The 27,526-nt window shown below is 47.5% G+C and overlaps 1 protein-coding gene across 1 annotated transcript; it reads left to right on the top strand.

The window, feature by feature from the left end:
• The first annotated feature begins 1,429 nt into the window (after positions 1-1,429).
• FBXL18 (F-box and leucine rich repeat protein 18) lies at positions 1,430-26,261 on the top strand. Its single transcript, XM_064461532.1, has 5 exons — positions 1,430-1,621; positions 2,828-3,028; positions 3,926-5,466; positions 8,304-8,522; positions 20,274-26,261. Exons 1-5 carry the CDS (start codon positions 1,481-1,483, stop codon positions 20,428-20,430), a joined length of 2,259 nt encoding a protein of 752 aa, XP_064317602.1. The 5' UTR covers positions 1,430-1,480; the 3' UTR covers positions 20,431-26,261.
• The last annotated feature ends 1,265 nt before the right edge of the window (positions 26,262-27,526 follow it).

A 27,526-nucleotide genomic window follows, 5' to 3' on the forward strand; every position in this document is an offset into this window, starting at 1 on the left:
TGCAGATCTCCTCCACCCTGGTCTCTGCTTTCCCCGATGACTGCAAACATGGTAGGCTGGTATTTTTCCCAGATGTCAAACAAGTCAGGCTTGACTGAAGGGCCTCCGGATTTAATTTGTCATTACCTTGTGTTTAAGTGAAACACATGACAAACAAAGCAGGTACCGATTCTCTTACTGAGGCTCTCCCTCATCTAAGGGCTAAGAGGCGTTTTCCTCTTCGTCTGCAGAGCCTTCTCACAGGCCTAGAAGCAAAGGAGGTAATCAAGACTTGAGGCACTTGCTATTTCTAAGCGAACCCCCCAGTCTACCCCTAATCTAATTTATGGCCTTAAATGGCAACAATCAAGCAGGAAGAAAGCAGTAACCTATTCATATTCCTTTGCGGGTCATCCTTAAAACACATTTTTCTATTAACAAAATTCCCGAAGCATACACGTAACTGGAAATTCCAGTGCTGCAGTCCTGTCTGTACTTGAGATTTGGGATGAGGAGCTAAGAGTAACAGTGCTGAGCCAGCTGCTCCCCTTGGACGTTGCTGTGTGCAATGGCTGCAGTCAGAGCAGCCCTGGATGACTTTTGCATGGCCCTCTCTGCATCAGTTGAAGCAAAGGGTTGTATCTCACACCTGCAGCCAAAGCTAGAATATTTAGCCTGGTTAGCACCCAGATTGATGATTCTTACGTAAGTGACCAGTGAACCTGATGCCATTGGGTTTATATGTAGTGTTTTCCTGGGAGGATGGGGGTGGTACCTGCAGTCCCCTTGTTAGCACCAACCCTTTCAGTGCTCATGGGTGTCCTGTCTTCCATGTCCCAGCTGCTTCCAGCCCACGGCATGAACCGGCAGAGGATCATTCTCCCAAATGCTCCGCTGCCTCCCCAGAAAACAAGGGTGCTAACCCAGCGAGCACCCTGGGGGCCGCAGAACAGCCTGGCAGGGCTCCCTCTGCCCCCCCCCCCACTCGCCTGCTGAGTCACAGCTGCGCCCCATGGCTCCTTGCAGGGTGGATTTATGTTTTCAGAGCCGACTCAGGGCTTTGCGGGGTGCAGGCCTGCTGTGAGTCAGCTGTTGGGGTGGCAGAGGGCCTGTGGCTGGGAGCTGCCCAGGGCGGAGGAGGCCGAGCAGCCGCTTGCCTGGATCCTGCTGTCTCCCATGCCTCAGAACCAGTGGTCTTGGGGCAGAGGTGAGGGAACCAGGCCCTCTGAACAAGCCGGGTTTTGCCTCTGCACCGCTCGGGGCTGAGAGCTGCTGCCTTCAAGATGAGGGCGCCCTCAGAGATGTCTAAACTGTTAAGGGGACGGCACAGCTGATGCGGGCATCCCAACATGGACCCGCCACTCCCGTCATGGCGGCGCCGCTCTCAAGATGGCGCCGAGCGGCGGCTGAAGCCTCCCCCCCCTCCCGCCACACGCCGGGCCACGCTCAAGATGGCGGCGCAGGGGGCGGTGGGGGTGTGGCGAGCCGCGGAAGCCGGGTCATGGCAGCGCCGGAAGAACCGTGCGGCGGCCGGGCCGGCGAGGAGCCAGGCCGGGAGGCGGCCGGTTTGAGCGGGGCCCAGAGGAGGCGGCGGTGGCGGCGGCAGGACCGCGCGGCCGCCGCCATGTTCCGCTGTGGAGAGGTGAGTCGGGGCGGCGGGCGGCTCCTCCCACCCTCCGCTTCTCCCTCCGCGCCGGCCCCTCCGAGGGCCGTTAACCGGGGCTGCGGCGGGGCTCGTCCCTCGCCGCCGTCTCCTTGGTGTGGGGTTGGGGGCAGCCAGGCCCCCCTCAGGGATGGGGGTGAGGCGAGAGGGGCTGGAGCCGGCCCCGGGGGCGGTGAGGGGGCTCAAATGGCGGCGGGGCCAGGAGGTGCCGGCGGGGCTCGGCCCGGGAGAGGCCTCGGGGATCCGGTTCCTGAGGCGGGCCTGCCGCCGTCTAACGGGCGCCAGAATCGCCCCACTCTGGGGTGCCTCTGTGGGGGGGTTTACGCGGGCTGCGAGGTGGGATCAGCTTTCCCCCTTCCTTTTAGGGGATGCCATGGCATTAATGCCAATTTGAGTTTTATTAAAGATGAGTTTTATAAAGTCCCCACCGCCCCCTGAAACCTCCATCATCACGGTGGGGTGGGCTGAGGGCCGTGTCCAGTCCTTGCGCCGCACAAGGCAGCGCGCACCCTGTTGCCTTGTTGTCAGGTGGTCGCAGCGGGTTTGGGGTGCTGTTGCTGGGGTGCCTGTTGTCACCCTGGTGTCGAAGGAAGGACGGAAGGCAGCTTGGGATGGGGAGCAAAGGGGCTCTCTTGTCCCCTTTGGAGCCCAGCTGTCAGTCATGTGGTTTCAATTGCTGAGGTGTAAGCATGTTGCAGAAGAGCTACGGGTGATCCAATGCGGGATTGCAGTTTTGTGTGTGTGTGTGTATATATATATATATGATTATGTAACTCCTATGGTTATTGAAATGGATGGCACTTACTTAGAGAAAAGATGTGGAAAGCGACTGCTGCATTATATTTAGAAAGAATCGGAGACAGTCGCTTGCCAATTGCAAAGTAAGTGGCAAAAGTAGAATGAATGTGAACTTTTTTTTCCTCATTCTAAAGCAGCCAACAGCAAAACAATGAGTGAAGGTACTGTGGCTTTGGGTGAAGTTTTGTGCTACCTCCGTGTTGTCTTCTAAGGTTTGTTCTTGCAGATGGAAATACTTAAGGATTTAAGTGTTTCTGTTTTGTCTCAGTTTATAAATCCTTATGAGACTTGGGGTATCTGTTTTCTCACAATCTTTGCTGACATTTCTGAGCTAGTAGCTTTTCTATTTTTTTTTTCTTCCCTTCCCCCCCCCCCCCCCCCCCCCAGGAGATCATAAGTGGGGAGAGCGAGGAGGAAAGCAATGGCGTCAACTTGATGGAGTTCTCAGATGAGATCCTTTTGCACATCCTCAGTTACGTCCCTTGCACAGACCTTGTCCTGAACGTCAGGAGAACCTGCAGGAAACTTGCAACACTTTGCCTTGACAAGAGTCTAACCCATACAGTTTTACTTCAGAAAGACTATAAGGTGGGGAGAGTAGCTTGCTTCTTCTGTTAGCTATGAAGACAAATCTGACTTCTGAAAAAATGCCAAGGAATAGAACTTTCCTATGTGTCTGCATAAATGAACTGCTCTTGAACTCTGAAATCAAATAAACAATAAACTGTTTTATAAAAGCATTTGTTTTCCAGAATGCTTTGTTAGAACAGCTCTGTGCTCCCTTAGTTTTCAGTGACGGTATTTTATATAACTATCTTCTCTGTGTTTCTGGAAACTAAAATGAAAGTAAATGTGACTTTCCATTTGTAGCTGTGGTTGTGTAAAGTTATAATTTTCTCAAAATATGTTTTCCATGTTGTTGTGCAAAAAAATCGTGTGCATATTGCTGTCAGGCATGCAGTCAGCTAAGCCAGAAATTGTATCTGTGTTATAACAAAAATAAAGCTTGGGAATGAAGGGTGATACGTTTTATGAAGACTGTATCACCAAGTACAGGCAAGGGGAAGCCTCTCTTACTCATTTCCAAAAGAGGAAACGGGATGAAGGAGAATGGAAGGATTCTCCTTTCAATTTGAGTTTCCACAGATAGCTAGCTCTGCTGAAATAGCTTTGCTGTTAGAAAATGGAGATGGTCCACTATTCCACTATCAGTTGCTGAACAGATTTGGCCTCACAATCAGTAATGCAGAACTGCATAATCTAAGAAGCTAAAGGAAGTGTAATGTTAAGGGTCCAAAGCATGGCAGACTAAGCCAGCTACCAGCAGTATAATAATTCTTAGACTGTGCTAGCATCCTGAGACTTTTGGATGAGCCACATAACAGTGGTTAGCACTTAGATTAACCCCATCTTCAGATGGGAAACTGAGTCAGTACACACCATTGCCATATATATCTCATTGAATCTGGTTTTGTTTGAGTACAGGTAAACAAAGACAAAGTGAAGCAACTGATGAGGGATATCGGAAAAGAGATTTACCAGCTGAACATGGCTGGGTGCTATTGGCTGCCCAGCTCCACTATTGATCACGTAACACGATGCAAGAACCTGGTAAAACTGAACTTGTCTGGGTGCCACATCACCTCTCTCCGTCTCTCAAAGATGCTGTCCACGCTCCAGCACCTGCGCTCCCTGGCGATAGATGTAAATCCGGGTTTCGATGCCAGTCAGCTAAGCAGTGAGTGTAAAGCCACTCTTAGCCGTGTCTCGGAATTGAAGCAAACCCTTTACACACCGTCATATGGTGTTGTCCCGTGCTGCACAAGCCTTGAGAAACTGCTGCTTTATTTTGAGATCCTCGACCGCTCGCGAGAAGGTTTTATGCTCTCTGGGCAGCTAATGGTAGGGGAGAGCAATGTCCCCCATTACCAGAACCTCCGTGTCTTTTATGCCAGGCTGGCTCCTGGCTACGTTAATCAGGAGGTGGTGAGGCTGTACTTGGCGGTGCTGAGTGATCGGACACCTGAGAACCTTCATGCCTTCCTTATTTCTGCCCCTGGTAGCTTTGCGGAGACGGGAGCCACTAAAAACCTCCTGGACTCTATGGCTCGAAATGTACGTCTGGATGCTTTACAATTGCCTAAAGCCTGGATTAATGGCTCTGGGCTCCTGCAACACTTGAAGTTCAACAACCCTTTCTACTTCAGCTTTAGCCGATGCACCTTATCTGGTGGTCACCTGATCCAGAGGGTTATTAATGGTGGGAAGGATCTTAAAAGCTTGACCAGTTTGAATCTCAGTGGCTGTGTTCACTGTCTGGCTCCGGAGTCCTTGTTTCGAAAAGCGGAAGATGACATTGACAGTAGCATTCTGGAAAGCCTGGTAGTGTCTTGCTGCAACCTGAGACACCTCAACCTCTCCGCAGCTCACCATCACAGCTCAGAAAGCATAGGGAATCACTTGTGCCAGCTTCTGTCCAGGCTAAAGCACTTGCTCTCATTAGCACTACCTGTTTGCTCCATCACAGATGTTGCTGCAAATGTGGAAAAGCCTCCCACAGCGTCTAATTTGGTACCCCAAACATTTGGAAAGAAAGTGCGGATTGGGATACAGACGTATCCGAGGAACTTAGCAGACCAGGCAAATCAGAAGGTAGAATCTTCAGTATTCTGGGCTCTGATGGGAAGCCTCCGATTTTTGGAAACCTTGGAAATAATTGGGTCCAGCTTTTCCTCTGCCATGCCCCGCAACGAGCCAGCAATTTGGAACTCATTGCCTCCTTGTGTCCGGGCGCAAAGCGTGGGGGATTCAGAGGTGGCTGCCATTAGCCAGTTGACTTACTTGCAAAGCCTCACCTTAGCACAACTGCCAAATATTCTTACTGGCTCTGGGCTTATTAGCATTGGATTGCAGTGCCAGCATTTGCGGACTCTTTCGTTGGCCAACCTGGGCATGATGGGGAAAGTGGTCTATATGTCGGCTCTCATGGACATGCTGAAACACTGCAAGTGTTTGAGAGATCTCAGGTGAGGGGCTGCCATTGAACATCTCCATTTTGTTTGTGGATCTCCAGAAATGTAGTGTATGGTTTGTTGTGGCTGGTGTTAAAACTGCAAGTGTTCCTGTTCTGGTTAAAAGTAGCTGTAATGGCTTGAAAACTGGGTATTTTCCTTCCTGATTTGTGGAGAACAGGAAGGCATTGCATGCTGTCCTTGAGGGCTCAGGATATGCCCTTTAACCTGTGTTTTAAGAGCGAAAAGTCTCTATGCTGCAACTGCCTTCCTTTTAGATAAGGAAGAGTGGATGCTGCATATTTGGGAGCTAGCAGCCTGTCAGGGCTGGGTTAAATGCTATATGCCTTTGCTGACTTTTTGGCCTTGTGTACATGTACATCTCTCAAATGTCCAGGAAGGAAGAGACTGCTACAATGTGTGGATAACATAGAGCTCTCCTTAGGTTTCCCAACGAGATATTTTTCTGCCTTTGGTTTGTATTAAAATCTTGCCTCTTTATTTTTTTTAAATTTTTATTTTCTTGATAATATATGGCAAACATTCCAAATGTAGAGTTTGTCCTGTTGGTGTTCCTCTCCTGGTGGGATTTAAAGGATCCTACCAAAGATCTGATCCTAAAGGGTGAATAAAGGAGCTTCACAGTAGGCAAAACGTGCTTATGAAAGCAAAGGGCGCGAACCGCGGTGGTTTCTGTGCACCAGTCCATATGAACCCAAATGTTATTACTTTAGAAAGCTGCTTTTTTCTTCTTCTTTTTTTCCCCTAAATCAGCTTCTGTTGGTGAAACTGCTAGACTTGTCAGTCCTGTTATCATCCTCTGTTCACAAAATGGGTCTAAAATGCCTAATAGTAGTAACAGCAAGGTCACTCCTGTGATCACAAAGACAGTGTGACTAAATTTATTGTTCATCAGCTAAGGCTGGTGTTTGTCTATGTGTTCCTGATCCATTGCAATAGCGAAGAGAGCCAGGGTGGCTAAAACACCTCAGGAGAGTTTTCATTTTCCACCACTTCCCATTTATAACAGGCAAGGAAAATGTTGGTCTTTCATCCAACGGATGGCAGGTGTTGGAATTTCAGTTGCTTAATGGCTTGGGTCATGTGAATGCGTTGTTAATCTTTAGGAGGCTAAATAGCCATGGAAGAGCTAAGATCTGAGGAAGGACGTTTGGGTGTGCAGTGTTGCTTCACCCAGTCTAGGCCCTGTACTTTCCAGAGACTTTGAAATGGAGGCCAAGAGCAATAAAGATGAGAGGCAGCGTAGAGCCTTGAATAAAGGAAGAACAAGGGAGTCTCCTTGTAACAGCCAGGCGTTTCAATGTAAGCTGTAATTGTTCTTTCTTGAGTAAAATCTGAGGTTTTATATAGGTTTAAGGGGATTTTCATGTTTAGCACTTCCTCCTTATAATGCAGTTTCTTTTTCATTTGACTAATTCTCTGCTGCTTCTACCCTTTTTCCCCTCCCCATTTTACAGGCTGAGAAGCTAGTTTAAGGGGCTATTCCAAAGCAACATTGTCACCTAGCGGGCGAAAGGCAGTATTGCAAGCTTGTCTGTTGTGTCACAGAGATTAACCTAGAAACCTGCTGTGAGGTTGCAGGGGCCCAGTAACGCTGTTGGAAAGTTGGGAGAGGCTTCCCATCTCCTTAATATTAATTTTAAGCTATTACCCAAGCGCTCGTGGGCAGTTAGGATCTCTTCAGGCAATGCTACCTGGCCAGCAGTTACAGGCTGAGACTCTAAAACAAAATTTATCAATTAACAGGATTAAGTTGCTAAGATACTTCCTCCCCCCCTCCCCCATACTACAAAAGCCTATGCAGAGATTATCCAGATCAGGTTGGGACGGACAGCTTGTTATCACCTAATGGATTAATCTTGGAGCTCTTGGCCTTGCTGACCCAATGACTGGGATTCCCAAGTACTTGGAGGCCCTGTAATAAATCTGTGCTAAACTGACGTACTCCCCTGGTGGCACCAGCCCCAAGCAGGTTCTGCTTCCTGCGGGCTGGTTTCTGTGAGGGACTCATCCAGTTATGCTGCTGGTTGAAACATGGTCCCTTTGTTGGTCAGCTCTGGCTTCACCATGTCATTTTGTTGTCCTGCTCTGGGCTGTGATGTAAGATTGCGGATAGCCATGATAGAGGATCCTGTCTCTCTTCTCTGGGCCAAGTGTTTCAGGTAAAGGTTGAACTGATGATGTTTCTTCTTCCAGTGGGAGAGCAGTAGTTTTGATCCTTTGCCATCCCCTGACCGGGAAGGGCTGGTTGTGGTCACTGCTGGCTCAGAGGCCCAACTTCTGCATCACCATGTGTGGGTGGGTTGTGAGATTTTCATGCCTGCTCCTCTCTAGGCAGGAAACTGAAGGTGACCGGTTTGATCAGTGTTTGGTGCACTGGGAACAATAAGTCCCTAAATCCACATCAGCTGCTTGGTGGATGTCAGGTAGCAAAAGCCAGGCTGTGCTTGTCATAAGACCAGAATGGATCTGCTGGTCAGATCTAAGGCTCATCTTACCCAACAGGCTTTGTGGAAAACTTGCAAAACCAGGGTTTCTCCCCGTGGGCGCTGGAATTCTGCAGTTTAGGGCCTTTCTTCTTATTTGTGTCCTTGTCCTTTAGCACACACTGTTCAAGAATAACCAGCAAGCAAGAGGTCTGAGCTTGCAGTGCTGAGTTTGTTGTGCCATACTGCTGGCACAGCCAGTTAGGTTATCGCATGTGTGACACAGGCAGTGGGGAACACTGGTTGCTCCGTTTGCCACCCCCCATGAATGTGTTGTCTTCCCTCTTGTCTGAAAGCAGCCCAAGCATGAATTGCCCATTGACTTGTTTTTGTTTATTCTTGCAGGCTGGAACAGCCGTACTTCTCTGCGGGCGCCCAGTTCTTCCAGGCACTGAGTCATTGCTCCTCTCTCCAGCGGCTTTGCATCGTCTCTCGGAGTGGGACTCTGCAGTCTGACGCAGTGATGTCATTCATGGCCAACTGCCTTGAGGTCATCATGTGCCACATGTTTATGGGAGAATCTCTTACCGTTTGCAAAAATCTCCAGCAATCTATTGTCCGGAGGTGAGTGCGGAAAGGGGTTGATGTGGGATTTCTGGAGGTGTTGAAGATTTATCTCCATTTGCTCGCTTGCCAAGGTTTATATGGCTTGGAGCACTTGTTCCAAGAAGCTAATAGGTACTGTGTAACCGCTTGGCACATGAACTAGCCTCTTATTAAAATAAAAGTGAATCAGTGAAATATTTGAAGGTATTATATAAATTTTTGATTCCATTCCCACCCATGTTCTCTGTAGTTCAGTTGGCCGAGTTGAAGTTCTGAATGTAAAGCTCCATCATAAATCAAATGACACTTTTGGTGTAAACAAAACATCTGCCGACATTTTAAGTACTGAGAGATTTGACCTTGAAGCTTTCCTCCTTTCCCACAAGTGACTAAGATAATTCTCCATCCTCTAATCACTTGTAAATGTCACTTACTGATAATCCCCTGGCAGCGCAATTCAAAGCCTTTAAAGGGTTGTTGTGAAGGGTTTTTCTTCGGGGGTGGGGGGGTCCGTGTGGGAGAATTGGTACAAACTGCCTTTGCACGTTTGGCAGTTCTTAAATGCATTTTGCCTGGCCCCTTGCAGTGTTCTGAGGCTCACGTGGTGGGAAACGTTTGTGTGTGAGCCGTGAACTGCATTTGAAAAGAGAGCTTTTAATTACGCTTGGCATTTTGAAATCTTCTAATAGTGGCAGTCGTCTTACAAAATATTTCCCATGCAACAGACTTTCCATTATTATTTTTTTTCTATAAGGCTTTTTCTCCGCCTTCAGTCTGTTTTCTTTGTCACCTACTGTTGCTTTGCCCTGTTAAGCTCTAATAAAAATTTCAAATCACACGGCATTATTACTGCATCCTAAAGGGTGCTCCTCCCCCCCCCCCAGCCTTTCTCCAGCTTCAAACTGACTTATTACACTTGGCTTGTTTCCGCGGATCAAATCCAGAAGAGCCTATGACTATATTAGCTACCTACCAGACTGCGCACGAGGTTGGTTGGTACTGCCTTTAAAAGGCTCTGTGTCCTTCTGGGATAGTGATTGTTGGAAACATCTAAGTAAATTCCTTGTGATGCAAGAAGCAGTCTTTGAGTTTATTTTTCACAGGGCTTCATATCTGTAAAAACATTTCTGGGTAGATTTCGGTTGTGCTTTGGGGATCCTTAGAAAGAACCAAGAATCTGCAGTTCCCGTTTTGTGTTTTGCCCTCCCCTCTGAGATGCCGTTGCAGTACTGGCCAAAACTTTAATGTCTGCTTCCTGAGTAGAAATATGCTGTTCTGCAGTCTTTTCTCCCTCCTTTTCCCTGTTGTGAATGGATTTTCACTCCATTCTGTACCTCTTAATAATTTAAACCCTAGGAACTTTCCAAAGAGCAGTTGATGCCTTGTGGAAAGATTAAAAACTATTTTTATATTTAGCAACAGTTCTGGCTGTCATGCTATTTTTCTTCTTTTGTATTTTATTAATAGAGACGTTTGTATGAAAACAAGATTTTTGAAGTGTGGTGGTGGTGGTAGTTTTTTTTTTTTTTTCTTGCTGAAGAGAGCATCTGCTCCCACTGCAAATTCTACACCTGAAATCATAATCTTCTATGACATTGTAATTGGTGGCTCTGGAAACTATTTTGATGTCACGTAAGATTATGACTTCAGGAGGAGGATAAGCAGTGGGAGCAGATGCTCTCCTAAGCAACAAAGATCCCGTTCTCATGCAACTGTCTCTAGTAATAAAATGGAAAGAACAAAATACAGAAAATGATGTGTAAGCAAAGCCTGGAGTCTTCCACGAGCCATCAGTGAGTCTTTAACCACATGTCTTTTCCAGTGATCCCACACTCATCCTTGCACAAATGTGCCTTCAGATGGGGTCAGGAATTGACTTTCTCTTGACTGCATTTTGTCTGCTACTCCAAGGGCAAAGAGACATGCAGTAAAGCCTGTGTGTGAGCTAGTTCATTGCTTAAACCTGTGGATAAGGCCCTAATTCACACAGCATGGCTTCCTCTAAAAATGTGCTGCTAGCGTCTCTTTAATCCGAGTTTTAAATTGGAAAAGCCCATTGGGCAGCAAGTTTGAAGTTATATATCCTTGTGCCAGAATGAAGTAAGGTGATTTATCCCATTGTTTGGTTGGTGGTTTGTTGGTTGTTTTTTTTTTTTTTTTTTTTATTTGGAATGTGTGCAGACACTGTGTGTGGGGAAAACGTGGGGAGTGGGTGGGAAGGAGGAGGCAAGAGCAGGGAAGGCAAGGCTGTGAGCCTTTCTTTGTTTGCTCCCTTTCTTGAGCTGGGGGAATTGATCCATATTACTCGGGTCCTATTAAGGGTTAGAGTTCCTGTTTTAGGGCTATGGAGATGGTCTTGTTTAGGCTGAGAGCAGCCAAGTGATTGCTGGTTTTGAACAGGGAGGTGGGGCCAAGGGGACTCCCATTCTCCCAATGCCTCTAAAAAGAGAAGAAATGCGAGTGGGAACTGGAAGGGCCTCAGGCTGGGTGTGCACGGGTAGTTTGCTGCAGGTGGTAGGGCTGGGAGGGCTTGAAAATGCAGTCTAGTGCAGTGCAATGCTTTTTGAGACATGGATGCACAGGAGGGTTTGGATCACAGAAGAGGCTGAGACCGATTGGGAGAGAACAGACTGGTTTCAGCTGCGGAGTTGTATTGGAAGATGGTGTATATACAGGGTGTGGTGATGGGAGCTTAGGTATTAAATCTCCTGCATCACACCGATGGGTTAAAGCCGGAACTGATTCTCAAACGCTTCCCTTTGACAGTAAAATAAGGTTTGTATTATGTATTTCTGTTCTACTGGCCCAAAAAGAGAGTTGTTCTCATGTCTGTTAGTCTTGTGACAGCTCTAAACCAGGCCCTGTGGTGTCCAGCTTTCTTGAGGGCAGCTTTCTGGTTGAAGTTTGCTGCTATTTGGGACAAATTAGTTTACGTATTTAAGTCATTAAAAGCTCTGATTCAGTTCTGCCTCTTTTGCAATGAAACGCTCTAAGCAGAACAGCACTCATCTGGAGCCCTCATCAGCAAACAAGAGGCTTGCAAGGGCAAGGTCTCCTCTGAGCTTTAGAGAAGACTGTTTCCCTCTGGGCAGATAAATCATTGCAGTGTTTTTCTTTCTTCTTTTTTCTTCTATGTGAATGGGAGGGGTAATCTTCATGGTTCAGGGAGACGCTGTGCACATTAGAAGGACCTAGTGGTTAGAGTGGGAGATGTGGCTTGAGTGATCCATATCCACTTCCCTGATCTTCCTCAGATTTCACATGTGACAGTGGTCTAGTCTCAGTTTCTCTGTAAAATGACATTTTTTTTTCTTATCACATGGTGCTCAGCTGCTGCCGCACTTCATATAGTAGTAGATCTAACAAACACAGTGTTTTCTCTTTTATGCTTGGATCCTAACTTAGACAAAGTGCTTCGCTCCAAGCATGTGTTGTCTTTGTTTAAATAACTTTTCTGTTAAAACCACTGCAGTGGTAATTCCAGAAACACTAAAATACCACAATTTGAGGACCCATGGTTGTAGGTTCAAGCGTGACCCCAGACCTGTTGCTGTGCAAAGAGATTTCTTTGCAGAAAAGGGAGATTTGCTTCACCCTTTTGGGCTGAGTTGCTGTGCTGGAATTCTTTCTAAATGCTTGCAAGGAGCTGTGTGTCCAAAACTCAGTCTGAGGGGAGGGGGCTTGCTTGGAACAGCTTTCCCCGAGGGTTTCCACACTGTTATTTTGTGAAATAGTCAGTAGATGGAGCTGTGACCTATGGAAGGTGTCCCACTGCTTACTGATGTGTTGCATGCTAAATAATCGTATTTATACGCCTGTATTTCTCTGCCCCAGAAATCTTGCGGGCAAGGAATTTGGATGACTTCAGGGTTGCACAGCTACATGGCATGGTTAGTGGGCACTTCACAAATATGCAGGAGACGTTTTCCTGGTGAAGCTTACCAGCAGAAAACAGGCTGGAAGAGGGGGTGGGAAATGTTTTGGCAAATAGCCCCTTGGCCTCAAGGACAGATTTTATTTTCCAGTATGTTCCTTCAGAATTTTGTCATTTTTAGCTTAAGTATATAGATAGCTCCTATCATTGTAATGATTTCAAGGACTCTACAACACCAGATGATACAAGCCTGTGAAAAGTCCTTGAAAAAACACCTTGGAAAAAATCAAGAAAGCAACAGAAAAAGAAAAAACCCAAAGCAAAACAGAAAAAAACTGAGTGCAATGTCATTAGGGATTCTTCATACATAGGGGGAAAGTGTCAAGGCGTAGAGGTGAGGTGTGATTTACAGAAATGCAATCCAAGCTAAGCTATGGTAGAGAGCGTGGTCAGGAAGCAAAAGGCGGTGGTGCAGCTGAAGTGTGTTTTGGGGTGGGGGGTGGGCAGCTGGCCTCAGCTGCTCATGTCTCCCAAAAGCGTTGTCATCATCTCCTGGGGTTGGATAGCTGTTGGGAGAAGGTGCCGAGGGCTGGGGCTGGCTGGGGCCCTGGTGCAGCATCCCCCAGGAGCTGTGGGGTGGGGAGTGGCGGGCTGGCAGTCCTACCTTGAGCTCTCTGCCCCGTTCCTCTAGCCACGCTGCCTACCTGTCTCCAGCAAATGGCGAGTGTGAGACTTGGGTGACTCTGAGGGTTAACCACTGCTGGAAAGTGCAGAGAATTTTACAATCTTAAGATAATCTGCCTGTTCTGGGGATCCAGGACCCAGAGAAAGAGAAACACTAACTTAATCTTCCTTCTTCTGCCTGTGTCATGTATGAGCACCACTTAGTTTGAAGTGACTTTTACAACAGGACTCCTGCCCCTTTCCAGGAATAGCTGTTTCAGTCTGAATTAGATCTTCCTATTCAAGCTTCTGTAGCATTACCTAAATTATCGCCTGCTTGTTATTGTCCTTTTTTAACATGAAACTCTTGGATGAAACTTACCTTTTCTTAAACTGCTGATTCCAGTGGCCCTGTGTGGCTGTGAGAGCTGTGATGTTCACTGAAGGGATGAAGCATCCTCCTGGGATTCAGTTGCAGATATAGGGCTTCCAGATGGGAGCATGGGGATGAAACTGGAAGGTGCTGAGTGAGCCAGTCCCTCTCTTGGTGTTTGGCACAGGACTGAACTATCACAAATGAATTTTTGCTCACCTCAGAGCTAACCCTCCCTTGTTGCTATTGCCCTGGATATCCCTGCAGTATTCCTCTTGCCTGGATTCTCATTGTGGGCTCGCCCTCAGAAAACCCCTTTTGGGTAATTCTTTTTACTGTTAGATTGGGTGGGAGGGAGCTGTTAGGGCAGTAAGCAAGTGCAAGATCATCTTTGAATTCAGCAGAGTCCTCCAGCATCCCTCCTGCACTGCCCACCTGACCGGTGCAATTGTATTGACGCTGCAAAAAGCTGGTATTACCACCCAGGGCTTATTTGAGATTTTCAAGCTGGCTTTGCATCCCTTCATCACCTTCTCTTCCTTCTGACCTTGAAAAAGTCCCTCTCAGTAAACTGCTGGCTTTCCTGGATCCCAGAGGCAGCACAGTAGCTGCCAATCCCACTCCGCTAGCCTAAGCATGTTGTGGGCTCAGGCCCTGCGTCTGATTGCAGAAGACTTAATGTATCGCTAGGCTGGTGTAGTGAATCATTAGCATCCTGTTCCAGCTTTCATTGTCTGTTTCATTTCCTGCTCTTAGAAACCCCTGAATCATTCTGTCACAGACTGAATAACAAACTGCATCCTTGTCAGCTTGCGTTACCCAAGAATTTGTTGGCGGGCTTGGCGAAGGCTGACTCTGCTTGAGGTGTGGCTCAGACACCTTTGCTTCTAGCAGGGATGTGCGTTTGGGTGGGTTCAAATACTTTACAAGCCAGCACGGCTTGTGGGACCATCCTCAATTTGGCATATTATTGTATCTTCTTCTGGGGCACTAACATACCCTTTTCTTAAATGCATTCCTGTGGTTGACCCAAATGGCTTGTTGTAACTGCTAGCTCATGTGTTTTGAAGGGAATTCAGTCCTGAAACGTTCCTTAGAGGGTGGATTGGTTTGTGCATGAAATAGGTTTCAAGGAGTGTACTCCTCTCCCTCTTGCTGAGAAATAATATTGGAGTAGTACTGTCATGCTTTCTTTTCATGAGGGTGTGAAAGGCTGAACGGAAGCATTAACTGCAGCTTTAAAGCATTTCCATAGTAAAATAAATCTAATTGAGCAGTTATTGCAGTAGCTTTTTAATTTGTGGAAGAGATTAGGAAATAACTTTCAGCTTGCTCTGGCAGAGCACTCCCCTAGGACGTGTCCTGGGTGCTCTGGCATCGCTCTTTGGGTTCTTATTCCCTTCCCCTCTAGTCGTCCGGTCACATTTGACTGATGCAGAGTTCAGCCGGCAAAATAATGTAAGAACCTCAGTCTGCAAGTGGTTCACTTCACAGGAGAAGTAGCGGAGTGTCATTCATGCCTTACAGAGAGAAACCACAGTAGAGGGATGTAATTTGCCTCTACTCAGGATGAGTCTGATGTGTATTGCTCCTTCCACATGACACGATGCAGTGGCAGAAGGTGCTGCATTGAAGATGATGGAAGAGTTGGCAGGGTTGTGTGCGAATGACTTCCAGGGTCCCATTTATGCCCCTGCATCTCAGGTTGGAGGCTGCAGTGGTGGGACTTAAAGTGAGGGGGAATCACAAGCCTTGGGAGAATGCCAGTTTGTCATGAGGGGATGGAAGACGCCCTTAGGGGAAAACCCTTTATGGAGGAACTATCTCATTGTATGGAGTTAAGAGCAACCTGAAGAATCACAGTGGGTTTTCTTGGGAACTCCTGAAGTCCATTTCTGAGGTTAGAAAATGAAGGCTGCTCAGTGCTGGAACTCTGGCAGGCTTGGAAGTGAGAATGGCACTAAGGAATGTGTCTGCTTTAGACTCAGTGTGTGGAGGCTTTGGACCTCTCTTGGGAGGTTTCTTGGGGGGTGTGAGGGGGGGCAAGGGTCCTCCCTGCTCCCAGAGGAAGGGGCCTGGGGGAATTCTACCTGCAGTTTCTTTGGTGTGGCTGGAAGATGCTCTAGAGAAGCTTCATTCTACACTATTGGCAGTCACTGTAAGCGAGGAGAGCTTTGGCAGTTCCCTGGTACTGAGTTCGGGGCACGGCCAGTGGAACAAATTTTAAGCGTATGTCTGGCCTTCCCTGAAAAGATGAGAAAAGTCTGTGTGTGTATATGTATGTTGGGTCATGCCGCTTGTCAGCTGCTCCAGCTTGTCCTGGCACTTCCTCCATTCCACCGTGCCATGCTTAAGGGATGGGAGTTTCCAGCCTGGCTCAGGTATTGCTGGCTGAAGCTTTCAAGACAGATGCCACATTTGAACTTTCAGATGTGAGAGTTTTCCAGTGAAAACAGACTTATGCTGTGCCTGGCGGAGGATTAACAGGGTTTTTGTGCATGTAGGTGAAAGAGCTGCGTACAGGGCAAAAAGTGAGTTGGTCTGAATTCTCTTCTCTTGAAAAACTTGTGCCTCTCCAGGAGCAGCTCACCGGCCTGTGGGGGAAGTGTAAAAGGAGGAAGAAGAAGGTGTGTGTCTGCAGCAGAGATTGGTTTGCGTTTGTTAGAGCCATGCAAACCGGAGTCCACGTCCGCTCAGCCTCTGCTGTGCTCTGTTCCTCCAAATCAAGCTTCTCCTGGTTTCCTTCCTTACATTCCTTCTCTAGAGCCTCTTTTCCCATAAGCTCACCTCAGTTTGTGGAGTTCAAAAATCTGGCCCTGATCCACACCTGATTCACAGTATTTCCTCATTTTATCTGGTGTGTGTTGCTTTTGTTCCAGTGCTTAATTATACCACCTTGTGTGCCTTTACTCCTGCTTGCCAGCTCTTGTGGAGTGTGATGTGCTGAGATGTCTGAATTTGGTGTAGGGCTTTTCTTAGGTTTCTCTGGAAATCTCAAGGGGGAAATAAATTCTTCTGTCCCAAATACTGCCTTCTCCTTTCCTTCAAGTAAGGGAAAGTAAGTTTGAGCAGTACCTAATGCAGTAGAGCTGTTGCCTTCTGGGGTCTGAGGTGCAGGGAATTGCAGGGGGGCATAATCCATGGTTACAGGCTGGCTGGTGAGATTCTCCTACGGCTTTGGGCTGCCCTTTAGCTTTATCAGCAGGTGGAGTCCTGGGGACTCGGTGGCCTCTCTAGAGGTATGTCAGAATACACACGCTGAGAGTGTTTGCCAAGAGGTAACTGCATTCCAGGGAGTGACTCTTTTGTCTTGCTAAAATCGAGGAAATCTGATCAAAGTGCAGCCTTGCTTTAGACTTTTTCTTTTTGACTTTGTCCCTGACCTACATATTGGATCCTGCCACGCTAGTTGGAAGTAATTGAGACCGTAGTGTTAGGCTTATTTACCAAGCTGTTCACTTGAAAATAACCTTACTGTGTCCGGTCCCCACCTGTCCTGGGATAATTTTGGAGGCAAATAACAAAGCGCCATTAACCCTTTCAGCCACATGCAACTTTTTCAAGATCTGACTATAGAGTAGAGTGAGGTTATACCTCTGCTGATACCAGGAGGAATTTTGACACAGGTTGTGCTTCGGCTGTTCGTTTCCCAGCTCCATGGATGATTCCAGCCGGCTGCCGAAGCCAGGCCCGCTATGTGTCCACATCCAAACGAGGATGCTTCAGAGACCTCCTTGTAAAAGTTCCCGCTGGGTGGTTGTTGGTTTGCCGTTGAGTCTGCTGGACCAGAGGCTATGCTGGAAAATATGTATCAGGGGGTATTTTCTTTGTTATCCCAGTGGTTGTTTCTGATTAAAGGATCTGTTTTGAAGGGGCTGCTAGTCAGTTGCCTAGAAAACTTGCTTTCATTTAATTAATCATGATGAGTTTAGTCTGGAGATTTTGTAGGAGAGAGCAAGCAAGCAAGCATATCCTTGGCTTCTTTCCCTTGGAAAAAAAGCAGGGTTTCATGTCTGAAACTGCAGCTCTTTTGTCTCCCCAGGTCGACATCCTTCTCTGTCCTTCGGGTTTTAATTTTACAAGCCATGCGCTTGCAGAGGTGGATCCAGTTTGAAGTCCATCCAGGTGTGGAATGAGGAAAGAACCGTCAAGAAGATTACAGGAGCTATTCTGCAACTCATTAACTCAATCTCTTCCCCTTCTTGTTATCTCCTCCCCGTGCCCGGGGCCTTTTGAACTAGTGCTCTAAGTGCTTCTCACTTAATCTAGCCCACCTGGACAGGTGTATGAAGAAAGGAATTGCCTTCCGGGGAAGGACTAAAGCAGCGTAGATTGCAGAGGGAGTCTGCTTTTGGGAACTGCTAATCCCAGTTTAACATTATGACAGCTGCTCGTTAAAATCAGGGTGTTTTTTAACAGGCAGTTAAAGGAGAGGCTTTGCACGCACATTTAGCTGAGAATAATAGTGAACCATGTGCATTTGATTTTTTTTTTCTTAAATCACGCAAATTGTATGTGGAAAGAATTCTCCGGCGTCAACTTGCTGGGGTATGGAATTTACAAGGTTTTCAGTAACATACAGTTTCCTGTTGGGGGGGGGGGCGAAATTACAAAGCTTTCTTTTTTTTTTTTTTTTTTTTTTTAAAAAAAAGATCAAGTTCAAACCTCTCCTATAAATCCAGCCTCTTTGGAAGGTATACTTACTGTGTTGGGGTATTTCAGTTGTCTTGGTGGCAGATTGTCATCTAAACTTGTCTAGGTTCTCATTTTTATAGCTACATGTAAAGGCTGCTTATAAACTACAATTTTGTATATGGTGAGAAGGCAGCGTGCAGATCTAATTTGGGAGAGTCTATATACAAAGAAAGAAGCAGAGGTTTCTTTGCCTTGGGGAGATGGCTGTTTCTTCTTAGCTGAACTGAAGTAAACTTTGTCTATGAACATGATTTTCTCTGCAGGACTGTGGTGTTGGATAAGAAACATGAAGAACTGAGGCAGAGGAGGGACTATCAAAGAGACGTTTGCTGTATTTTATGTGATTACACTTCAGACTTTACCAGTTGCCTCCCAGATCAGCGGTTATTTGGTGGTTGATTTCTTGTAGGCAGTGCTGTGGAAGTAAGAAGCCGTGCAGCTCCTACATAAGCCCCCAGATCCACTCAAGGAGCAGTGTCCTTTTCTGCCAGCCCTTAGGCATGAGGCTTGAAGGGCAGGTCTGTGATGCAGAAAGATATAAAATTGCCCTGGGTAGTTTGATGCTGGAAATCCTTACTCCTGCAGCTACTTATGTTCAGGCAAATTAATTTACTCACCAGGACTGAGCAACTAGCCTTGGAATGGGAGTTTCTCTGCTACATTTTTGGCAGCTGTACTCCAAATCGTTTGTGGATGGGAATGTCCTTTCTGTCTCCCTGGGCAATGCCAGTCTCTCACGGCCTCTTCGTCAGCTCTCTCTGTTGCTACCTGGGATTTTCATGTGTCTTTCTAGCAGCCGAATCTCCAGCCATTCCCTCTCTGTTTGACAGAGATCTGGCCGTTTCAGAACTAGAGATGAGCTGGGAATTTTCCAGATACGCATCTGTATGAGAAGTTTGTTGAGCAGTGAATTCCTCTTTCGACCTAACACAACTTGATTCAGCCTCAAGAGACTGATGCTGCCAGTTTGACTCTGCCTCCTTTAGAGTGATAATGAACTGGCCCTTGTCACACGGTTCAGAGGAAGCATCTTGGTGGCATGGGGCTAATAGTCACAAGTCTTTTAATCTTAAGGGTGTAACTCTTAAGTTACAGCATAACTTCCCTTTACCTCCCATCTTTAAAAGGCTGAACTCTTGTTATGCTACACTGAGTAATACTATTTCTCTTCCCCCCTCGTTCTCTTACCAGGTTGCTATCATGTAGAGTACTTGCTGATGGGATCTTGGACTCTTTTTGTACAGCTCTTTTTACGTTGTATATATGGCTTTAACTTTTGCTGTTCTCTTCCCCTGCTCTGTAGTTATAACCCTGCTGCTCCTCTCTCATGCTTGTGATGTTTGGCTTGTGTGCTGGAAGGCAGACCCAGTGGTGTGATGTGGGCAAGAAGAGCTGGGAGGGCAGGAGGAAAATGTAGATTTCTCTAAAAGTGGACCAGAAGGCTAAGGCTGTAGATTCAGAAACTGGAACCCAAAATTCAAATGGCAAACAGGGATACTTGTGAGTGTTTCTGTTAGGGTAAATTCCTGTGGTGCCAGGACAGGTTTTCTGCAACTTGGATTAAAAAGGAGGCTGCAGTGTGTGTGTGTGTGCCCGCACACTTAAATGCTTATCTGCAGATCTGAGCTTTTAAAACTTGCTCCTGCTCTAATTGCGGAGCGTGTAGACTCTGCATGCAGAGCAACCCAGCCTGAAGTGATAATCCCAGGCTCAGCCCCGAGGGGATGCCTGGCGCTGCTCTGGCCTGATTTTGTTAATGGCTCTGCAATTTGCCGCTGGCTTGTAGGTGGTTTAAATTGTTATCGCTGAGCACCTTGTGCAGTTTGGGCAGAGCTCTTAGGATCTCTGGTCCTCTAAGAAATACCTGTATGCTCTGATCTATTAATTAATTTAGTTTTAAAAGCTTCTTCCTCCCTCCTCATGTTCGGCCCCATTTGGGCTTGTGTCAGCTCAACAGTCTCACTGGAAAGGCGTGCAAGCCCAGCCTGCGCTCCCTGCTGATGCACAGGAGAGTGGAAGACCTTGCCTTCCAGCTGCCCCTCCTGCCTCATCTGAACAACCCTTCCTTGCCCACACCGCTGTGTGATCTATATCCCTGTAATCGTCTTCCCTTGCACTGGAGAATTTGTGTTTCTCCTTGGCTAATAACCTGTGTCTGATTTAGTTTCCAGGCGGACCGCCCTGCATTAAATGTCGTCATTTTCCCTCTGCTTCATGAGGACTTGACAGAGGTCATCAGAGATGTCCCCATGCGGCACTTGGATGAAATTACCTTGTTTAAAAGCAGAGTGGCTGAGGAACCTCCCAACTTGTGGTGGTGACTGTCACAGCATGGAAAGGACAGTCAGTGTGAACACATGAAATAGCTTCTTGTTGGCCTGGATTCCCCGTCTTCAGCTCCTGGCCACCTCACTGGATGCTGTACAATCACTTTAAATAGGTGCAATTGCAAAATAAAAAAAAGCTGGTCCTTTGCAGTGGGGAAACATCTGTTGGATATTGCTTGCATCTGAAAATCCTGTCTCAAAGGCTCCTGGAATCTGATGATTATTTCCTTGCAGTTAATATGAATTGCTTTGTTATTTTACTGAAGTTAAAGGTAAGAGAAACTGACTTAACAGTGCTCTTTCCCGTGTGTCGCCTGTATTTCCTAAGGGCCCCTGTGTACTTTGGCAGTGTGCTTTGTGATGTTGGTGGAAATCATTCTTTACTTCGGTCAATTTTTGGCAAAGTAGAAAGCCTAAGCCAGCTAAGAGGCACAAAAATGTGTTGCTCAATTGAAGTGCATCACATCTTTTCTGTGTTACAAATATGCATTTGTAGTCACACATGCAATCACATATATTTAAAGGGTTTGTTTGATTGAGAAGTACCACAAGGACCCTTCTTGTTTTTTAAATTTTCTGAATAACAAATTAAGGTAATTAACGCCTTGACCATGGTATGTTCTTGCTGATGCTGTTTCCATCAGTTGGTCTGGTGGAAGAAGTTCTCAGCTCTTTTGGAAATCCTTGTCCTAGGGTAGATGGTGCCTACAGTGAATAAGTTGAGGCTCAGATCTGATTTAAATGCAGTCTGTCTTGCAGTGTAGATGGGAATGTAATGTTCCAGTTCTGTCCTTAGATCCCATGCCTTGAGCTCATGCTAATTTTAGAGATGTTATGAAGTATTTTCACAGTGTGATTTCAGTCAGCTTCTCTGCTCCACAGAACTTCCTCAGGCGTTAGTAGTGGTCTGGATCACTTTCATATTGCCTTATTTACTGAGCACTTTTGAAAGCATCAGACAGCTGTACCAAAAGCCAAGTTATGAACTCCTGGAGCAACGTTTCTGGGTGGCAGTCAGATTTCCCTTTTGCAGGAGTATTTTGTGGTAGCACACTGGGTCTGTCTTCTGCAAAAGAGCTGTCAACTGGAGCTGTCCAACTCCTCCACCTGTAACCTCCTAAAAGCTCCCTAATGTGTTGAGCACTGCTCTTCTGGGGAGACCCAGTGTCATCCAAAGATGATGCCCCCCATCAGCTTGTCAGCATTTTCTACACAAGGTGGCACCTCCCAAATGCTGCTCAGTGATCAGTGGTTTATAGGAAGCCTGGTCCGACAGGTTAGATTTTAGAGCAAATGCACCTCACAGCTTTGGAGGACTTTCCTTCCTTTCCCATCAGTCAGGTGTGAACCTGCCTGGGAATCTGTCTTGCTGCTGTAAATCTTCAGCCAGACTGCAGTAACCCTTGTGCTCAGATAGGTTATGGCGGTAAAGAGCAGGTTAATGTTAGCCTTCTACTAGCACAAGTCTGCATTGCTGAAACTAACCCCTGAGTGCTTTTGCCGTCTGCCCTGAGTCTCTCTCCCTTCCCCACTCAGGACAGGGTGGCAGCAGCCGTCTCTGGTTTGCAGCTGGTAACAAGGTGGTGAGGCTGGCTTGTGCTCTGAGAGTGGCTGCAGCTCAGCTGCGATCACTCCTGGAGTATTTGACACCCTGCCTCGGGTTAGACACTGCACGGGTGAGCACAAGGAGCTGGTGCCCTGTTCTTGGCATCCTGCCACTGTTTTCTCTCCCGCTCTCCCGACGAGGTCGTTCTTTCTACCCTCTGTCATATTACTCGCCTATTTGAATCCCTCTCTCCCTCTCCAACAGCTTTCTTCTCTCCTTCTCCCTCACTTCAGCAAATCAGATGTACTTTTTGGCAGGAACACCGGCCACTGCTCTGCCCAGTTCAGACCACTTCAGCTCTGCCTGGATTTTGTCTGGGTTTCTTTCCTAGAGTAAATAGCAAGGGTTAGGCAGCCAGCGTTTGCAAAGCTGCTTCCTCCTCCTTGTGCCTCTCGCCTCAGGGCAGGGTAGAGGAAAGGCTGGGGGTATGGAGACGGTTCTCCGATGCCTAAGGGGACTTGTTTTGTCCTGTGGAGGAATCCCGACGTTTTGTACGTGCTACAGGAGTGAGGCCGTTCCCACCCTCAGCAGGGATTTCCACTCCACCTACATGCTGCAGCAGCGGCAAGAGTTCGGCAGAGCCGCCAGCTTGCCTGTTGCTGTCCAGCTGGAAAATCCAGGCTGGGGGACAGTGGTATGCAGAAAACACCTGTTGCTTAATGGTGGCATTAACCCTTTGGTCTTGGGGGTTAGAGTAACCTGATGAAACATGCTTTACCTTTTGCTTGGCAAAGTGATACCCGTCTGCCTTGTGTTTGCTAGATTGGAGCAGGCAATCAAGCATGTTTTATAATGCCATTATTCTGTTGCCTGGAGTGTGATGTTTAGACATCTGTATTCACGCAAGTGGGTCAGAAATCCTGATGCAAATGCTACCACTTATGATCAGGACTGGGAAAGGTCACCCACAGGTAATAAAGATAGCACTACTAATAGTGATAAAGAGCTAAAAACTCTTTCCACCCCCGACTCCCCAACTCTGGGCCAATGGTGGATATCTCTACTACGGATCCTCTTATGGTGAGTGAGAATTTCCGCTGCTTCTGCACTCCAGGCAGGATTCACCAGATGTTAATAATGTGCTTATTTTCTCTAAGTGCTATTTTGGCATCGGTGTTAATTACAATTTATATTCTGCAACATTTACACTGGGAAAAGAACCCACCCTAATAGTCCCCAATTGGCAGAGCCGGGCTATTAAACATAGCACCATATGTTCTGAGCAGAGCAATATATGGGACTCGGAGCCCACTCAGCGCTGAGACTCCGGCGTGCAGCGTTAGAGGAGGAGAGGAGGACGGAGAGACGGGTGTTTCATTCCTAGCTTTTATTTAATGTGAAACTCCCCCTCCTTTTCTCTGGTCTCTGTCCCCATCTCTCCAGAAATCTCTCTCCCGCTTTCTGTGAGCATCTAATGAGGTGATCTCCGAGCCTGCTGATGCTACTGTCCATAGTCTAAAATAAATGAATTCAATTACAGAAGGTGCCCTTCTCGCAGGGGCTGCCTCTGCAGGATTCCCAGTCCCTGCTGTCGTTTTTTCTTGCTGCGCTCCAAATCAGACCTCCAATCTTTGGGCACTGCAGAAGAAATCTTGGCTTTGACCACCCAACAAGGTGTCTGCGCTTCTCTGGGAGAAGGGTATTCTGGGACAAGTGACATTAGTAGGTAAAATCAGAAGTTGTTTGCTGCTCTGCTCATGTCCAAAGTCTTGTTTAGCAACGTGACATTTGGTTCCTGCAGACTGGAAGGGTCTAGACCCGAAGAGTGACGGTGGGTTTGGTTTGGGGAATTGGGTGGGACTAAGTCATCAGAGTTTCGGTAGGTTTCTTAGAAGGACTGTAGGTTAAAGGCTTGCTTCCTCAGCTGTTTTGCAAAGCTGATTCTATGCTCTCATTAAAAATGGCAGTGTATCCACTGCACAGTTTGGAAAGGAGGCTGTGTGGCAACAGCCTCTCCCTTCAGGAGAGCTTGGGTTGTAGCTGCTCGTCTGTTGGGGAGATGGTTATGCAGGAGAAGAGATGGGAGTGAAAGGAGGCAGGGCAGGAGTCTGATGTGGACACACAGTGTGAGGCTTGGCCTCAGTTTCCCAGCTTGTGAAAGGGGAGGAGGGCTGACCTGCCTCATGGCAGGGAGCTTGCCGGAGTGCAAAACGCTCTCCCCCCAGCCCAGGCGAGGTGATGCCCCCCTGGGAGGAGAGGGCAGGGAGGGGTTTGCTAATGCAGGTAGCAAAGACCGTGCCCACTTTAATTTTCGTGACTACCTCCTCCGCTACCCAGGTGTGTGAGACTCCTGGGGGAGCAGAGCAGGATCTGTCCCTTTGCCTTGCTGGTCTTCAGAGGCATGAAAGTCCTGGCGTGACATACACGAATGGGACTATGCGTTGTGAGGTGCTGGGTGCTTTTTCCCAGCAGCCCTTTTTTAGGATGGGCTTATCCCCCCATGGCCACAGAACTGTGGGCCTTTTCCATTTGTAGAGTTAATCGGTGCAGGAGGGTTGTTTCATCTGCTTAAGGGAGATGCAGTCCCTCCTTGGCCAGTCCCAGCGGAGAGCGTCCAGCCAAAGCTCCTCGCCCCTGCCTGCAGGGAGACCTGTGCAGGGAGCCAGGCGAGCCGTGCTGGGTATTGCAAAGGCAAATCTCTTTCCATTGCAGCTCTCCTGCCTCTTTGATTAGATGCGCAGGCAGCCAGGGTACTCTAGCAGGAGAATCATTTCCATAGAAACCAATTGGGATGTTGTACGGGGAATAATGATTAATAGTGAAGGGATGTTGCTTCAGGCCCTTTTCATTTTTTAGGGGGCAGCGAGGGACAAACTGGAGCACAGGTGGGGGGACAGGCAGGCTCGAAAACTAATGGAAACCGTCCTTTCCATTAATTTCCAGGGCAGCTTCCCCTCTTCTCCTCCTGCCCTGCCCCCCACTGCTGCTTCCCAGCTTTCGTCAAATTTTCAAAATGGCTAACCTGGTTAGAAATAATCATAATAATAAAAAAGGATGGATGAGGTCTGACTACTAACATTGTTGCTGTTAGCAGCAGGATTTCAGCCATAAAACATGAAGCAAGGGAGGCATTGACCTTTCCGCTGTTTGAAATGAATGGAGACATCAATATCTATTGTTTTGTGGCATTGACCTCTGATGCTCTCGCTTTGCCCTCCCCTTTCTTTTTTTTTTAATTTCCCCCGACACTCAAGGAAAGGGGTCAGTTTGTACCACCTATTGATCCCAATCTTACTTGGTGATAGGGAAATAATTAGAATTTTAAAAATCTCTGCTGCACGCTGGCGAAATACATACACAGACGCTCACGCTAAGTCCCTGCTTCCTGCGTCACGTTCTCCCCCCTTCCTTGCAGAGACTCAAAGCTCTGAGATCTGAAGGAAGACAGATCAATATAGGTTTAATCATGATGGGGTTTTTATTTCAGTTTTTTAAATGGTAAAGTGTAACATTTTATGTTAATGTTGTCGGAGTCTGGCTGCCTGGTGCCTTGTTTTATTTATTGTTTGAAGTAGCCCCTTCTTTTGTGAACTTCATCTATGTACAGAGAATGTGAAATCAGGCATTGCTAATTAGCTGTATGACAATTAAGTAATGTAGCACAAAACCATTAGGACACTGGATTTGTTTTTGAAGTTTGTCCTTTGAAGTGGAAGCTGCAACTCCCTGCCCAAGGCTGCTGGGGAAAATGTTTTTCTATCAAAACTTTCTTTGAAAATAAAATGTCAGAGTCCCTATTTCTGTCGTCTCTCCCTATAAACAGCGGGTGGAAATTGTTTCTCATTGTAAAAACTGCTGGCATTGATAGAAAGGGGAATTCAGAAAAGCATTAAATGGGCAGTTGGTCTCCAAACACCCTCAGTTCTGGTAGAGATGTTACCAAAACTGCTTGTTTAGCCTGTTGAAGGAGAACGGGGCTGCCTTGGGAGAGGACACCCAGGTCACAACCAGTGGCCTGGAGATGGCAAAGGGAGGTTGCCCTCCAAGCTGAAGGGCTAGCCTCTGACGCCCGAAGTGCCACTGGGATGTGGCGCAGCCTGGTCGCAAAGACCGACAAGCTCCTCGGTTTGGGCTCCTCCATCTGTGCTCTCGTTTGACACTTGTGTTTGCATCTGGCCCTTTGTTCTAGTAGTGAGTTGAATTCTGAATGTGCAACTTTCATGTACGCTGGTGGCATGTTAAAACTTCAAATAAAGAGTGAAACTGATTTTGAACCAGGTCTGTCTTGTTGCCTCCTGCCTCTTTATTTCCCTCCAAAACCAAAGCCATCCTCCTAGGAGGCAGGCTTTGGTGTCACATTTTAAATTCAAGCGATGTGAGGTGAGTTGTTACGGCAAGATGTGTGTGGGCAGGGATGTGCCTGGGTTAGTTCCAGTGTGGACTGGGAGCTGTGGAAGTGTCACGTGCTGGGAATGCTGGGGTGAGCAGTGCTAACGGGGTTTACAGCCCGGTTTCCCCAGCTCTGTGGTTTGCGGATGCTGCTCTGTGTGCCTTGGTGCTTGTGGCTGTGGGCTCAGCTGCACGTTAAAGAAGCAGCTACTTTGTGTTTAGGAAATGCTTTTCCTCCGTGGATCTCCGAGCACTCAACTGCTGAGCCGTGTTGCTGCGGGACAAAACCGTTATCCCTGGGTAAGTGAACCAAAGTGACTTGCAGAGATCTGTCACTCTGTGAAGCCCCAGGCTACAACCTACACCTTGCTCTGACCACTCCAACCCTCAGGCAGCAATCTGGACCTGTGCTACTACTTTGCATGAAACCAAGAGCTGAAATCAAGGGTCTGGTTAAATTTGAACTGGAGCGGCCAAAATCCTCTTAATGCCGCTATGACATGCTGAGTTGGGATGGCTGAGGCTGTGGGAAGGGGAAGCCGGTATGGTGGAAGCAGGCAGCACGGGCTGCCCGTGCTGAAGGAAACTGCAGGCATTAACTTGCCCTGGCAGCAGCGGTTCTGCCCTTGCAGCGACGGCAGACGCATGGTCCCTGGATCCTGGGGGCCTGTGGTGGTGGCTGAAAGCATCGCCAACAAATCTTGAAGGGGTGGAGGGGAGCGGGGTCCATGTGCTGGACCACAGCCCTGTGCGCGCTATGGCTGGAGCAGCGCCAGCAGCTGGGCTTGCCTGCGTGCAAAGGCTGGTCAATGCTAAAGAAAATACACATTCTCTTGAGCTGTCTCTTGTGTTGCTGTTTCTAGGGTGCAGGATAGCGATACAGGGGGAGGCTGGGCTTCAGGAACAGCTTGGGGGAAAACAGTGCAGCTCGTGTACCAACACGCTTAAACCGACTCACCCCAGGTAGGTGAAGCGCTAGGAGGTGACACAAAATTGATGTGTGATCAGCTTTTAAAAGGTGAGTGAGTCCATGCATGACTTCTGGTGGGGCTGCAGGAGAGCGCGTGTGCTGCGGTCTCCCCGCAGTGATCCAAGGTCCTGCACCAGGTTTTATTTTGGAGAGGATCATGGGCTCTCCTCTGTTTTTCTGTTCTG

The sequence above is a fragment of the Phalacrocorax carbo genome, chromosome 10, assembly GCF_963921805.1.
Source record: "Phalacrocorax carbo chromosome 10, bPhaCar2.1, whole genome shotgun sequence".
Lineage (NCBI taxonomy): Eukaryota > Metazoa > Chordata > Aves > Suliformes > Phalacrocoracidae > Phalacrocorax > Phalacrocorax carbo.

Bases quoted from the DNA above. Each gene is read 5' to 3' on its own strand.
- FBXL18 (XM_064461532.1), top strand. From the start codon at position 1,481: ATGGCAGCGCCGGAAGAACCGTGCGGCGGCCGGGCCGGCGAGGAGCCA. The intron at 5,467-8,303 runs GTGAGGGGCTGC...TTATTCTTGCAG, and splicing joins AAGTGTTTGAGAGATCTCAG to GCTGGAACAGCCGTACTTCT. The intron at 8,523-20,273 runs GTGAGTGCGGAA...TGTCTGATTTAG, and splicing joins CAGCAATCTATTGTCCGGAG to TTTCCAGGCGGACCGCCCTG.